This window comes from Rhagoletis pomonella, unplaced genomic scaffold (genome assembly GCF_013731165.1).
Source record: "Rhagoletis pomonella isolate Grant_MI unplaced genomic scaffold, Rhpom_1.0 Rhpom_scaffold_00005, whole genome shotgun sequence".
NCBI lineage: Eukaryota > Metazoa > Arthropoda > Insecta > Diptera > Tephritidae > Rhagoletis > Rhagoletis pomonella.
In genome coordinates this window covers 74,024,813-74,038,546 of record NW_023458559.1, presented here as the reverse complement: position 1 = coordinate 74,038,546, position 13,734 = coordinate 74,024,813, and the positions used below count along the sequence as shown (strand labels likewise).

The 13,734-nt window shown below is 36.7% G+C and overlaps 1 protein-coding gene across 1 annotated transcript; it reads left to right on the top strand.

Annotated features, from left to right (window-relative positions):
• Nucleotides 1-205: 205 nt before the first annotated feature.
• LOC118739496 (homeobox protein SIX6-like) lies at nucleotides 206-13,221 on the top strand. The gene is made up of 4 exons (XM_036470853.1): nucleotides 206-440; nucleotides 6,927-7,291; nucleotides 7,367-7,884; nucleotides 12,957-13,221. The coding sequence occupies exons 1-4, from the start codon at nucleotides 281-283 to the stop codon at nucleotides 13,060-13,062; spliced, it is 1,149 nt and encodes a 382-aa protein (XP_036326746.1). The 5' UTR covers nucleotides 206-280; the 3' UTR covers nucleotides 13,063-13,221.
• Nucleotides 13,222-13,734: the final 513 nt, after the last annotated feature.

Here is a 13,734-nt window from a genome sequence, read left to right as displayed (position 1 = left end):
AACGGTATTGCACAGTGTTCGGGTGCAACGAAAGTTAAAAAAAGGCAAAAACAATTAAATTTTTATCAAATCGTGTGCGAAGTGTATGGAAAAATTATAAAAAAATGTTTAAGAAATTACGCTTTATTACTTTGCTGGATGTTTCGGCATCAAGTTATGCAATAAATTAAGCATTAAACATATTATTCCACATATGTGGTTACTGGATTTTATAAAAAGTGATTTTCAAAACGAGTGAATTAGCAGTGTAGTAGTCTTCTACGCTACAAATTTTCTCTCAATGTTTGATAAGAATATGGATACGACGCTTTCATCATCGCTACACGGTGGTGATTTAGATTCGACAAGTTCCGGCGGCACATCCTCCGATAATTCAACAGTTATACACGATAATATGCATTCACCCATACAATATGGTACTCTTTATGTGCCCAATTCAAGTAAGGAAATCTACAAAATTCTTCAAATTTACATGAGAGGGAATATGATCGCATTATATTTAAAAAAAATATATAAAGCATTTTCAGTTTAAATGAAACTTTTTTCAAATTAAATGAAACCTTTTTCAAATTAATTGAAACCTTTTTCAGATGATGCGAAACCTTTTTCAAATTAAATGAAGCCTTTTTCGGATGCAATGAAACTTTATTCAAATTAAATGAAACTTTTTTCAGATTCACTGAAACTTTATTCAAACCAAATGAAACTTTTTTGAAATTAAATGAAACTTTATTCAAATTAAGTATTAAACATTTTTAAATTAATTAACAGGAAATCAACTTAACCTATTAATAGCCGTTTGCGCCATGTCTGGCTAACACTAAAGGCTCTGTTATGCATATTTGGCATTGCTTGAGAGTTGTCACATAAGGAATCTGTTAAATGAGCTTCGCGTGTAAGCTGTTACCCAACGCACAGCATTACATACGTAGAAGTCTGTTGGTTTTTGATTTCTACGTAAAAACACACACAAATACTCTCCCTTCTCACACACTCGCTTAAGCGAAATGTAAACTTTGGCATTTGCATAACAATTGTCTAATTATTTTCTTTTAACTTAAACAAACCCTATGGATTAGAGCACAGTCTAATCACGGCAACATTCAACTTCGGTTCAATAATGACATGTCCCATTTCTCTTTTCCTTTTCACATCATCCTTTACATGTACTCCCGAAAACAGAGATATTTGAAGTTTTATAAAATGAATAAATTATATGATTTGCCTAGTTACCAAAACCACTCGAAAATCACAGCAAACCAACCAACCTACCAGAGCTTTATTTTAAGAAATGAAACCACCAATTTTGGTCCAATTGGACCGAAACGGCAACACTGTATTTAACATGCCTTGACCGTAAGGGAGAGCAACACGTAACAGCTAATTCAAAGTAATCCAAAAAAGAAGTTTCATTTCATTTGAATAAAGTTTCATTTAATTTCATTGAATCCGAAAAAGGTCTCATTTAATTTGAATAAAGTTTCACTGAATCTGAAAAAGGTTTCATTTAATTTGAAAAAGGTTTCGCTTAACATGAAAAAAGTTTCATTTAATTTGAAAAAGGATTCGCTTAATTTGAAAATGGTTTAATTTAAACTGAAAATGCTATAAAATAATTACACTTTACTACTTCGCGGTCATGTCGAGAGGACTGAAAATGCTCTGTATGTTAATTTTCGTAACATTTTTTGGTTCCTGACACTAAAAAATATAAATTATTTCAACATTAAATCTTTTCATTTAAGACGTATGTAATCAACAGCTTTATACACTGAAAAAAATAATCCATATCGTGCTTGTCTCAAAATAAAAATACATATCGTCGATGGGTGGTTTTGCAAAAACATCGACGATATATCTAATTTGGCGCCTCTATGGCCTCTGAGCAACTAATTGTTCACATATGGGGTTTTACTCTAAAACCACTTCATATGGACGGCTAAAACCGACCCAATTTTGTGAGCTATTTTCTAAATAATCATACAAAGCCTACTGAGAAAATCATCAAGATCGGTGGCTCCTATACCACAGATTGTTCAGCTACAGTTTTTCGCGATATACAGGCAGATAAGACTATTAAATTGTGGGACCGGTTTACATATCGATCATACACAGCAGTGAAAATCATTAGGATCCCTGCTTTATTAGGTACATCTTACATAACACTGATTGCTCAATTATGATTTTTATTATGACTCCTCTATCTACATATGTGTGTACATAGCCAAGGTAAGCAACTGATTTAAAAAACAGTAGTAGGTGGAAGTAGAATTTTCTGATGTTCATGCCCTTACTTCTTTAATTTCGTCATAGACCAGACAAGCATATCTTGCTCAAGCAGAGAATTTTAATTTTTTTTTTTTCGATTCACAATGTAAAACAATTTGGTCTTTTTCTCCATTTTTTCTCATTAATGAGGCGTGAATGAGGCGATTTGCCATACACAACGCTAAGGGTTTGATCAAAATCAACATGGCGCCCAGGCGGAAATATCGAAAAAAAATCTAAAGCGCGGCGCTAGAATAATTGTACGAGTGTAAGTTTTTCCGTTTTTCATGATTACGATGAGATAATTTAATATTTTTATTAGAAATTCACTAGGTCGAGTGAGAACTTATCAGCATAACCTCAAAAAAATTTGTCTATTCAACGATAAGAAAAAGTGAAAATTTCATTACTGATCTCCCCTAAACTCTTTGGAAGAAACTAATTAAAGCCTATGGTCCTTAAATAATTTGGTTTCAAATGAGCGGCATTCCCCATTTTAGGTAGAAATGCTTACTTCGGTTTTAGTTCACTCGTATGATAATTGGGCCAGGTTTAGGTACTCTCACTTTTGGTAGGGGTTTTAGCAGGTCACTGTCCAATCGGCATTCACGCAGTAAAAGTACAACTCCACAACAAGATTTTCAGGTGTTCAGTGCTTTTCAGGCTTTAAGCAATAGCTGAATTGTATACCTGAAAGCCTGAAAAGCACAGAACGCCTGAAAAGCTTGTTGTGGAGTTGTATTATATGGCTGAGCAGGGCCGTCGACAGAAAATTCGGGCCCTGGACTAAATAATTACGGGCCCCTATACATAAATTATACTAATTTAAAAGCATATGATAATTTTCTTTAATTTATAGAGTCAGAAACAATCAGCACGAATCGGAATATATTTATAATAAAAGCCTCTAACGCAGGAGCAATTAGATTGCCTCCGACGGGCCTGCGGTTGAGCATACTACCGGACCCCGTATGTCGCAGTTGCCTGGAAGATGACGAGGTGGAATCATCTCAACACTCCCTTATTAAGTGCCCAGTGTCGATTAAGAATTGGGTGCCGTTCAGAATGTGGTATCACAAAGTTGAGTCTCCTAATTGTGTAAGTGAACCCCGGTACATGGGCTAACACCTAACCTGGGCAAGCTGTAAAGCATTTGGGCTGGAAATATTTTGTCGAAGATTTGTAGAGGTGGTAGGACATTATAGCTCATTCCATCTAGTTATGGCTTATAATGTCGCTTATAAAGCTGTCTAGGGTAGAGGTAGAACTGATTCTAAGAGTCTAGTGGTGTGTAAGGCAGCAAATTTTCGTGCACTGGTACCAAGAACCCAGCGCCATGGCCGGTATCGGCGCAATGGGTTAGCGCAGTTGCGCCATTCTGTCTTCTTTTGTTCAGCTGCCTGATTTCGCTTTTGATCTTCAAGCAACAGCGTTTTATGTGTTCGTTGTGACATGCTAAGTTCCAAAAATTAAAACAAAATATATGTAGGGACATGAATTTCGATAGTTTTCAATCTGCATTACAATGTTAATGTATGTAATTAATAAAACATTGTACATTACATTAAAAATAATTGTCTTTTATTAAATTCTTTTGCATGTGCTTAAGGAAAAGTACATATGGGCATTTCCAATCTGACGTGACGAAATGTTAAAAAATAAATTGAAAACGTCAAAATTTAAAAACCCTGGGAATTGGGCAAGACTATTTGTTTAAAATTTTTTGTAGTAATATTTGAAATATTTAAAGTTAATTTTCCAAGTTCCAAAATTTAAAAATGTAAATGAAGTGCGGAAAAAGTAAATAGAATCGGCTAAGAATCGACCAAAAACGGCCGATGTCGATGCCGATACTATGATACTGATGCTATGCCGATTAATCGGTCGGACGCTAAATATATTTTTTTTTTATTTTGACTTCAGCGTTACTTAGCGTTCCGTTTTATTTTCGTGGTAAGGGCCAGTGATCAAAATTCTACAACATTGTGGTAGATCTGCCAGTTTTTTGAGCATCTACCACATCTACCATACAAGGTCTGAAATCTGCCACATTTTCGCGTTTTTTAGTACCTAGTTTTATTTTTGCTCTACATAATTTTCTTAATTTTAAGAGCAAAAATTGTCCAACACTAAACACTATATGGTAACAAGAATGATATAATACAAGATTCCGCATTCCCGGCGGCGATGAAATTTCTCAAGTAAAAGTAAACAAAACCGAATGAGATGATAAAATAAACTGTAAAATAGTATATTTTCTCAATAATAAATTTTTCGACAGGAAACGTGGTTTCATTGTGTTAAATTGCAAAATATATGATTTATAAAAAGAATTAATAGAGAAAATGTTAAAAAGCGGCTATTTTTGTGAAAGTATTAGCAAATTTCAGTGCATCTAAAGTTTCTGAGGCAGTGTTTACATTTACTTGAGAATTGTCAAAATCGGCAAATCCCAAGTAGCAGTTTCTGTAACGTGCCACATTTGTTCGCTACATCGTGATGTGATAAAAAGAAAAGCTGGCAGCACTCCGCGAGGTTGCAAAATATGTTTGTTCAAAAAATATCTTGATGTGGAAGGAACTGCTTTACATTGTCAAGGAAAAAAATTGTCAAAACTCAACGCAAGTTTTAGCAACTTCATCTTGCACTTTGTTATACTGAAATTAATTTTTTTTTAGTCTTATTAAAATGTTTGCAATTTAGGTGAAACCTTGCAGAAATTTTTGAATTTTTGTACAAAGTTTGATCCAAAACCTGAGATATACCACATTTTTTTGAAATCTACCACATTTTTCCAGATTCTACCACACAGAATTTGTTTAAGTCCGATCACTGGTTTGGGTTCGAATTAATGCAGAGCCCACTCTTAAGTCGCGAAGTTTGCACAGCCATAAAGGTTCACGTAATTTTACAAGATTGCAGACTTGAACATTCTTCCAGGAATAAATGCAAACTTGAAATTCTGACAACGTCTACAACCCCATAGAAGTTGATTTTTCATTTTAATAGGCATGCCATTATTTTTTTGGATTACTTACCCCTTGACAAGGTTCTTTATAGGATCTCAGAAATATAAGAACTCCAAATGAATGTTCGTAGCTATGCATGCGAGCGTATGTGGCGCTAAAAAAGATCAAAAACTTCACCAACTGACAGCATAAAAATCAGAAAACTTAGCTTGCATTGGCGCATTTCTCAAGCATTAGGTTACATGTGGATGACAACAACAATTTCAACGAAAAGCATAATAATGAAATATAAACCTAACTCAAACTAAACACCTAAAAGAGTTTATTACTCGTATTTACATACATATGAATTTTATTTTATTTTCTATTTAAATAAAATGCTTACATACATTTGAACATATACAAATATGAATGTAGTACGTGGGGTGGACGAACAACGGATAACCGTTAAGTAGTTTAATGTTGCGCTGCTAGGTGATTTGGACTGGCTAATAACAAAACGATCTCTCAAGACGGAATCTGTTTCTACCAAAAACAATACGGTGGTCCTCAAAAATATCAAAATCAAAAATCCAGTGTTTGAAAAATTTTAAATTTTTTATATCTGATAAATTTTACATATTGTGAAAGTAAAAATGTTGTCGAATTTTTGCGATTTACAAAAAATAATTTTATTTTTTTTTCGTGGATGGCTTTATTTAGTACGTTGAAGCAAATAAATGGGTGCCCCATTTTGTCGATATATTAAGGACCACCCTTATAAATAGCGTACCGTAAAATTCGGAAGCTCTCCTAAACGTCCCAGAACTGTCACATGCTGTTCCACAAGTTCCACTGCCACGATTGATATTTGCGCCTTTGTGAGCCTCAGAACTGCCCCTGAGCATCTGATGTCCACCCCGGCGCTGGACCTTTGCAGTTGCTTAAGCTCTGGCTTTCGGTCACCACACACTGAACTGCAATTAGTCCAATTTATTTATCAGCAATCCGCATATAGTTAAAGATATCTACCAACTCTCATCCTGCTCTTCCTCGATGAGATCAGCTCAGGAGTACTTATGTAGCGATTCGAGTCAGCACATCCACCATGCAATTTTTTGCAATATCATAGTGGTCTAGTGCAGAGTATAGGTCAGGCATCCTCGACTATTCTCGAGTGCATCGTAAGTGAGCGGAAGGCCTGGATATCAATCTGCTAACAGAGTAAATGTTCAGCTACCTTGTCAATATTACACATTTGAGCAGCCAAACGACTGCATTCTTAATGGTAGGTACAAACTCTGCAGTGGTCTAAATAAAGAGCTGAAAGTCTGTAAATCTGTGATCGCCTGGAAGGGTTTTTGTGGAGTTAAGACTCTAAGAGCTGCTTGGAGCCAATATAGGTACGCAGAGATCTTTGTTATCACGGATGGAGTCCCAGCTTCCCTGGAATCCTGATTCAACTAAACACTCAGAGCTTCTAACCGATCTCCCTAAATAGGCGCGTTTAGCGTAGCGCGCGAATGCTCATCTCTGTCTGAAACATAAAGTTCTTGCTGATAAAGACAAGCTGATAAGCATAACGCTCAACACGCTTATTTAGGCAAGCAGTAACTCTGAACACAGCACAAGATTTAAGTATTCTAACCTAACATAACCTTTATTTACAATGCATACATATTTCCCCAACACTTTTCCAAATTTTTCCAGATTATCGCGGTAATATCTCCTGCAAAACGGTTCTACATTTTGACAAGTTCTACGCCAGTGATAAAGAGATCGAGCGAAGGTTTTGCGATATTTCCAGTGATTATGACAAGTCTCCACCGCCTACCGCAGCGGGTTCACCGCTATATCCCGCGCTGAATGGCGTTATCTATGAAAATGGCGTCGGTGATCACAATGGTAATACTAAAACAACGCTCGCCAATGATGCGCTAAACAGCGGCATTAATCGTACAACAGCAATAGGTTTGAGTGGGGGCAGTCAACTGATACCCAGCATAACAGCAACACATGGCATGTCAGGTGGATTCCAATTGGATCGCAAGTTTTTACAATTCACCACAGATCAGGTTAGCGCAAGCTTTTTGAAAATCTATTACGTAACATTTTCTCTAAAAACGCATTTTTTTATTCGCTCTTCGCAGATCCAATGCATGTGTGAGGCGCTGCAACAAAAGGGCGATATCGAGAAGTTAACGACCTTCCTGTGTAGCCTACCCGCCAGTGAACTCTTCAAGACGAACGAAAGTGTGTTGCGCGCACGCGCACTTGTCGCCTATCATCGTGGTCAATTTCACGAGCTCTACAACCTACTGGAAACGCATTGCTTCTCAGTGAAATACCATATCGATTTACAAAATCTTTGGTTCAAGGCGCACTACAAGGAAGCAGAGAAGGTACGCGGACGTCCTTTGGGGGCGGTTGACAAATATCGGCTACGTAAAAAATATCCATTGCCAAAGACGATTTGGGATGGTGAGGAGACTGTGTATTGCTTTAAGGAAAAAAGTCGAAATGCTTTAAAGGATTGCTATATGACAAATCGTTATCCTACGCCGGATGAGAAGAAAACGTTGGCGAAAAAGACGGGTCTTACGCTGACGCAAGTGTCGAATTGGTTCAAGAATCGAAGGCAACGGGATCGAACGCCGCAGCAAAGGCCGTGAGTAAACTTTTTGTTAATATTTCGAGATTTTGTTAGTTTAAATCGGGATAGGAATTTTGCTGTGCAGATATTTCCAATTAAGCCTGGCTGTGCTATCGTCGTCGAAGTCGAAAATAGGCTCGTTCTCTCTCGAGCGAACTTAGAAATCTTTCTCGGGTTTTCGGATTCACTATTTTAATTATGAACGAAATTTAACTAAGTGAACTAAGTCACTTGATTTGATTTGAACTAAGTTGGTCGATCAACGAATCATACGTGGCCCTAATTTCTATTAAGCCGAAAATTAATTTTTAGGCAGAGTGTTTTAATTTGGTGATTTTTTGGCAATCGAAATTTAGCATAGCGGCTCCTATAATCCCAGTGCAGAGACTGTTATAATCCTAGTGCAGGTCTTACACTAATTTTTTCTCGGTAATTTTTTCTCAATAAAGCCGGAATAGCGCCAGTTGCTTCCTTACTTCTGCAGCAATCGATAGGCGAGACTTCGAATCCGGCGAACTCTTGAGAATCTCAGTGAGTTCTTGTGGTCTATCCGTCGTTTTTAGACCAAAACGAATTAGGCAAACATACTAGAGTGTCCACCCGATTTTGTTAATTTTCTTAGAACATAAATCCGATTTCAAAAACACACATACACATTAGCATTGTAAACAAAATCACACAGTAATCAAATCAGAAAGCGTGGACGATAATCATTTCAATACGTAATTAGCTATAACGCTCGCCATTAGCTCGTACAAATCGAAATGAGTAATTGAATGAATAAATGCGTTCTACTTTACATATTTAATACGACTACATACTACATTCATATATACATACATTCGTGTACATTAGGGTGGCTCAGAATTTTTTTTTTTGCCCTCTTAATTGTTTCCCTTTGACCTATAGTCAAAGATTTAGCACCAAAACTCAAAATGATATTGTTTGCAACATATGTTTACTTATTTATTTTTTATAATGTTCATTTAAAAAAATTATAACAGAAACCACATAGATATGACACAAAGAGCGATAGAAAATGTTTTCATACACTCATTTTAAACCAGGGTTGTGCCTGTAAAATATTTACATTATTTACAACAATTCTTTACTGTAAACACTTAAATGTAAATATTTACAGGGTGATATTTTTATTTTTGGACCAAAACTTCAATTTCAAGTCGGTGCGGGTTATTATCATCCTACAGCAAAAAAACTTTATACATTTCGTTTTGTTCTTTTGGTCAAAGGGGAAAAAAATAGAACGCCTCCTTATGTTCAGCGACTACCTAGTGTATATACGTACATACACATATAGATATGTATGTATAGTAGGGTGCAATAAGTTGTGATTTTTCCACCATAATTATACAATTTATTGTCAGCCTTATCATGAGTTTCATTTTCCCCGAACCGGTTCACTTTTCACGTTTGGTTTCCATATATTTACTATGGACGGAATACAAATTTTCGGGTGAATTTTTTTTCGGGCAAAACTCAGGATAACGCAGATTATTTTGATTCCGTTGATCGAATTTTTAAATATATGTATGCATGCAGACCTTTAAGCTGCAAAAATGCTGAAGTTATTTGTCAGGAAAACAGTTTTTAAAAACTAATTTTACCTAGGTATTTTCAAATAGATCCAGCTAATGTAAATCCTAAAATTTGTTCACAATATTTTAGCGAAAGTCTTAAAATATAATAAATTTTATATTCCCGATGGACAACAAATACCAATTTTTTTATGAAGAGTAAAGCACCCTAACGTACAGTAAAAAGTCCAAAATGCATCGTTTTCGAAAAGGTTTCACATTACAAAAATGTTGTGGAAGAAAAAACGATCCATTCATTGGCCTGAAGTCCATAGACAAGCAACCGAAGGCAATACGCGCGTCAAAGGCACAGCGGGCAGCCACTTGACGTTTTCGGAAGGGCGAACACGCGCAAAGTGGTTACTCGTAAAAATAAATGAAAATCAAATGAGCAAAACTCAAGAATTTCCCTATAACTCATAAAATATTGGCTAGCGATTCGCCGGGTGGTAGACGACGTACTGTAGATGCAGACGTCGTTACTTAATGCGGAAAATTCAATCGAACCAAATTGGCATTAAAAATCTCATTCATTACAAACTGACCGAACGGGCAAAATTAAACAAAAAAAAACTCAGAATTTTACATTTGTACCTACATATGTATGTATGTATTTATGTATGTATGTATGTATGTAGCCAAGTAATATTGGATGTCGAATCGTGCTGCTTGTGAGTGGGGACACACGTCCTATTTCCTGTTGGATTGTAGTATGATTACTTAGTTTTATTTTATTTTTGGCGGCTGCGTGAATTCAATTTACTCATTTAGCACTTGAGTGTGTTTTATGTGCCCATTTGCTTGGTTGTGCCGCGATGCGGTTCGTTGGCGGGCTAAATGCAATTTTGTTATACTTTTATTTTAATACATTTTCAGACATTAAGTCGCCGCCACAACCGTATGTAGCATTTGCTTGCGTGTGTGCGTGTGTGTGTTTTAGTAGAAAAATTTACGCATGCGCAGCGCATGTGCCTCCAGTGCAATACCATCAGCGTCAAAACTGCAGCAACGCGGTACGCACAATGGGACGTCGATGTGGCACAAGTTTTTTATTTAAATTTTTTTTTATAGTCAAGTGTGACAATTGAAAATTTGACCGTTTTGGGTCAGCATGTGTTTTCCATTAGAGCATTCCAATGCGCCTATTTCTATTTAAAATTTTACGAATTTCGAAGAAGCATACAATTTTTTTAAAATTTTAGTTTTCCAAAAGTTGAAAAAGTGCGCGTGCGTAAAAATATCTTAAACTTTCTACCAACCACTTCTACATTTCAGCTCATCCATATGATCGAGAGCACGATTTGTGAGAAAAAATATTTAGGAAATTTGACTCCTTATTAGCACATTAAGGCAATAAGGAATTCCGCAGCATATTAACGAGTCGAATAATCTCTCCATGGTACCCTATCGAGACTATTTTTGGGGGAATTGAATGATATATACTTGCTTCAATTAGTCAGAAAAATATACATTTCACTAGGTGCTAGTCCACTTGTGTTTAGTATATAATCAGCATTCTAATGTATCCAACAAATCGCATACATTTCTCGATTACCAAGTATTGCAAAAATGAATGCCCCTATTTTCTTACGACAACGTCTTTTCGAATGTGAAAAGGGTTGTTTTACTTATTATTTTTTCGATTACCATACATTACATTTTCCCACTAGCAAACTTTTCCGTGTGTGCCCATCAGGCAGTGTCCGGTGATTCCGCCGACTACTAATGTGAGAGAAGGCGGCCCAGCCGAGTGAGAGCTATGGATCGCTTTACATTGATCATTGACCAAATTTTCCTGGGCAGCGGGGGGTTTCCACAGCCCATCTGGTATTTACTTCCTCGATGAGTTCGGCCTTTAGTCTGTGTTTGCAGGAGGTTACAGGTATGCCCGCATTTTGAGCAGATATTTAAAAGACAGTGCATTTTGCTACGATTGATATTTTATGCGCGCACATTATGACTTGAAACTCGGCGGCCTTTAGGATTAGAAGTAGATTCAAGAGTAGAGCAGTGAGAACGCCCCCTTGGGGAGTGCCTCTGATCATGTACTTTGTAATGGAGCCGTCCCCCAATTCTGACATAATAGTTCGCTTGTCGAGAAATCCATCAGACCTCGTTGCACCCCCACCATAAGGAGGGAGTTAACAACAAACTTTGGGTAGTCATTGTTGAAAGCAACCTCGGTATCGCGAAAAACCAATCCTTTTCAATCGTCATTCCACCACTTCGTGAAGTGCGATCTCCACAGATTTTTCTTTGGAATATTCATGCTGATTCGATGAGAGGTTGTCATTTTTTATATAGTTTTAAGAAAGAATAGGCCTGAAATCCTTGGGTTTCCCATGAGCGATAGATAGACAAGCTTCGAATTTGCCCACTCGTATGGTATGTGAGTTAGGGTTAGGCATTCTATAAAAATCTGAGAAAGCAGAGGGCACAGTATGTGCTGAGCTTCTGTAGTTGGCCGGGAAAAACCCGTCAAGTACAGCAGATTTTTAAGGCTGGAAAAAACTTAAAACCCATTTAACCCTCTCATAACTTAATACGTCCCTACAGTATCACCTAAGGACGAGTAAGTCCCAGACCCGGTGAAGTACCGGACGTGTGATCCGAGCAACCCGGGAAGTGAGTGCTCGTAAGGCCCTCTAGAATTTCATTGCGTGATGATGTCCAGTCAGCGTTAGGCTTCTGGATAGAGTTCATATTTGAACTCAGAACTTTTTTCAGCCTATAGGCTTCAGAGTTCTTTGCTATGATGTTGCGGACGATTTGCCAAGAATCGCGTTTCGCTCTCTTTATGGCCTTCTTGGAAAATTTTAGTGCATCCTTGTACGGTTGCCAAAGGCCTGTTCGCTTGGATTGATTGAAAAGCCTCCTGCTGTTTTTCCTCAATGCTGAAATATCTGAGGGTATATTTTATCCCTTCGGGAGGGTGCTTTGGCAGGAGGCCCTTAAAACAGAATTACAGATATATGTCACACAGTTCACTGCTTCTTCAATTTTTGACGATGAGTCCAGCTTACCGAATGAAACAACATTCATGTTCGAGAGACTCGCTTCATGAGGCCTTAACGATAAGCAAGACTGATTGTGAGAAGCGTAACTATGTAGTGGGGCCGACAGCGAATATTTATACGTGGGGGGCCAAGATGGCCTAAGTGAGTCCCTTAGTTTCCAGAATAGCAGCAATCTAACAAGACCGTGTCAAGACTGTATGGGCATTTCAAGAAAACTGAAGATTTGGATTGGAAGGACAGGCATAAGCACACATGCTGTTGTTGTTGTAGAAGTGATCGGCAGGTAAAGTAACGCGAGGCACAGCCTCTTATGTACTTAAGGTAATGGGATCATCGATGACTCCAATTCATGCGATACAAATTAACTACTGAAAGATTATTCCGACTATAGTCTTCACAACAAAATATATAGTTTCCCTGATTTAAAAAGTTGTATAAATAATTTTATTCACATACATATCCTTTATCTTTCCAGTGACATCATGTCTGTCCTGCCTGTACAACAACTGGATGCCAATGGCTTTCCACGCATGTTTAACGCCCCCAGTTACTATCCAGAATCGATTTTTAACACTCAATAACATAAGGTCTTGCAGTTTTAAGGATGGTTGGTTTTTATTAGGAAACACGCGCTATGCTTAAATTATAAATATTTTTAAAATTCTGTTTAAATTAAAGAAAAACATAAGCCCATTGAAAATGGCAAACTAGCATAAATGTTTTTAACATAAATTTATGTAAGGCTCCACTATATAATAAATAAAATATTTATGTTATATGTTAATGTATAATAATTTTATTAAATTGCAATACATTTTAAATTTTTAAATAAATTGTAGGAAATACAAAAAGAAAACATTATCAAATAGCGGGAAAAATTCAATTGAAACATAAGCGTTTTTTTAATAAATGTTAAATAAATTAATTAATTAAAAAAAGCTAAACAATTAATTTTGTGTTTCAAATAGTTCTATTTTGTGTTACTTAGTTTTGATAACAACGGAAGAACATTTAGCATCTTCTCAGCATCTCATGCAAAAAATTTAAGCTTTTTTATTAATCCCAGGTAACCAATCACAGATCTAGAAGAGTTTAATCATACTTAGATTGATTCAAACTATTGATGCAGAGGCCGATCGCCGGGTACCTATGCAACAGGTGGCCTTCAGTCTAACATAGAGGGTCATAGTGTATTGAAGTTGGCTGCAGAAAACCTAGGTTCGTTTGTGTGAAATGCAAAAACGACAGTCTAC

Excerpts from the sequence above, each read along its gene's own strand:
- LOC118739496 (XM_036470853.1), top strand. The coding sequence starts at position 281 with ATGTTTGATAAGAATATGGATACGACGCTTTCATCATCGCTACACGGT. Across the intron at positions 7,292-7,366 it reads TACAATTCACCACAGATCAG|ATCCAATGCATGTGTGAGGC; the intron begins GTTAGCGCAAGC and ends CGCTCTTCGCAG. Across the intron at positions 7,885-12,956 it reads CGAACGCCGCAGCAAAGGCC|TGACATCATGTCTGTCCTGC; the intron begins GTGAGTAAACTT and ends TTATCTTTCCAG.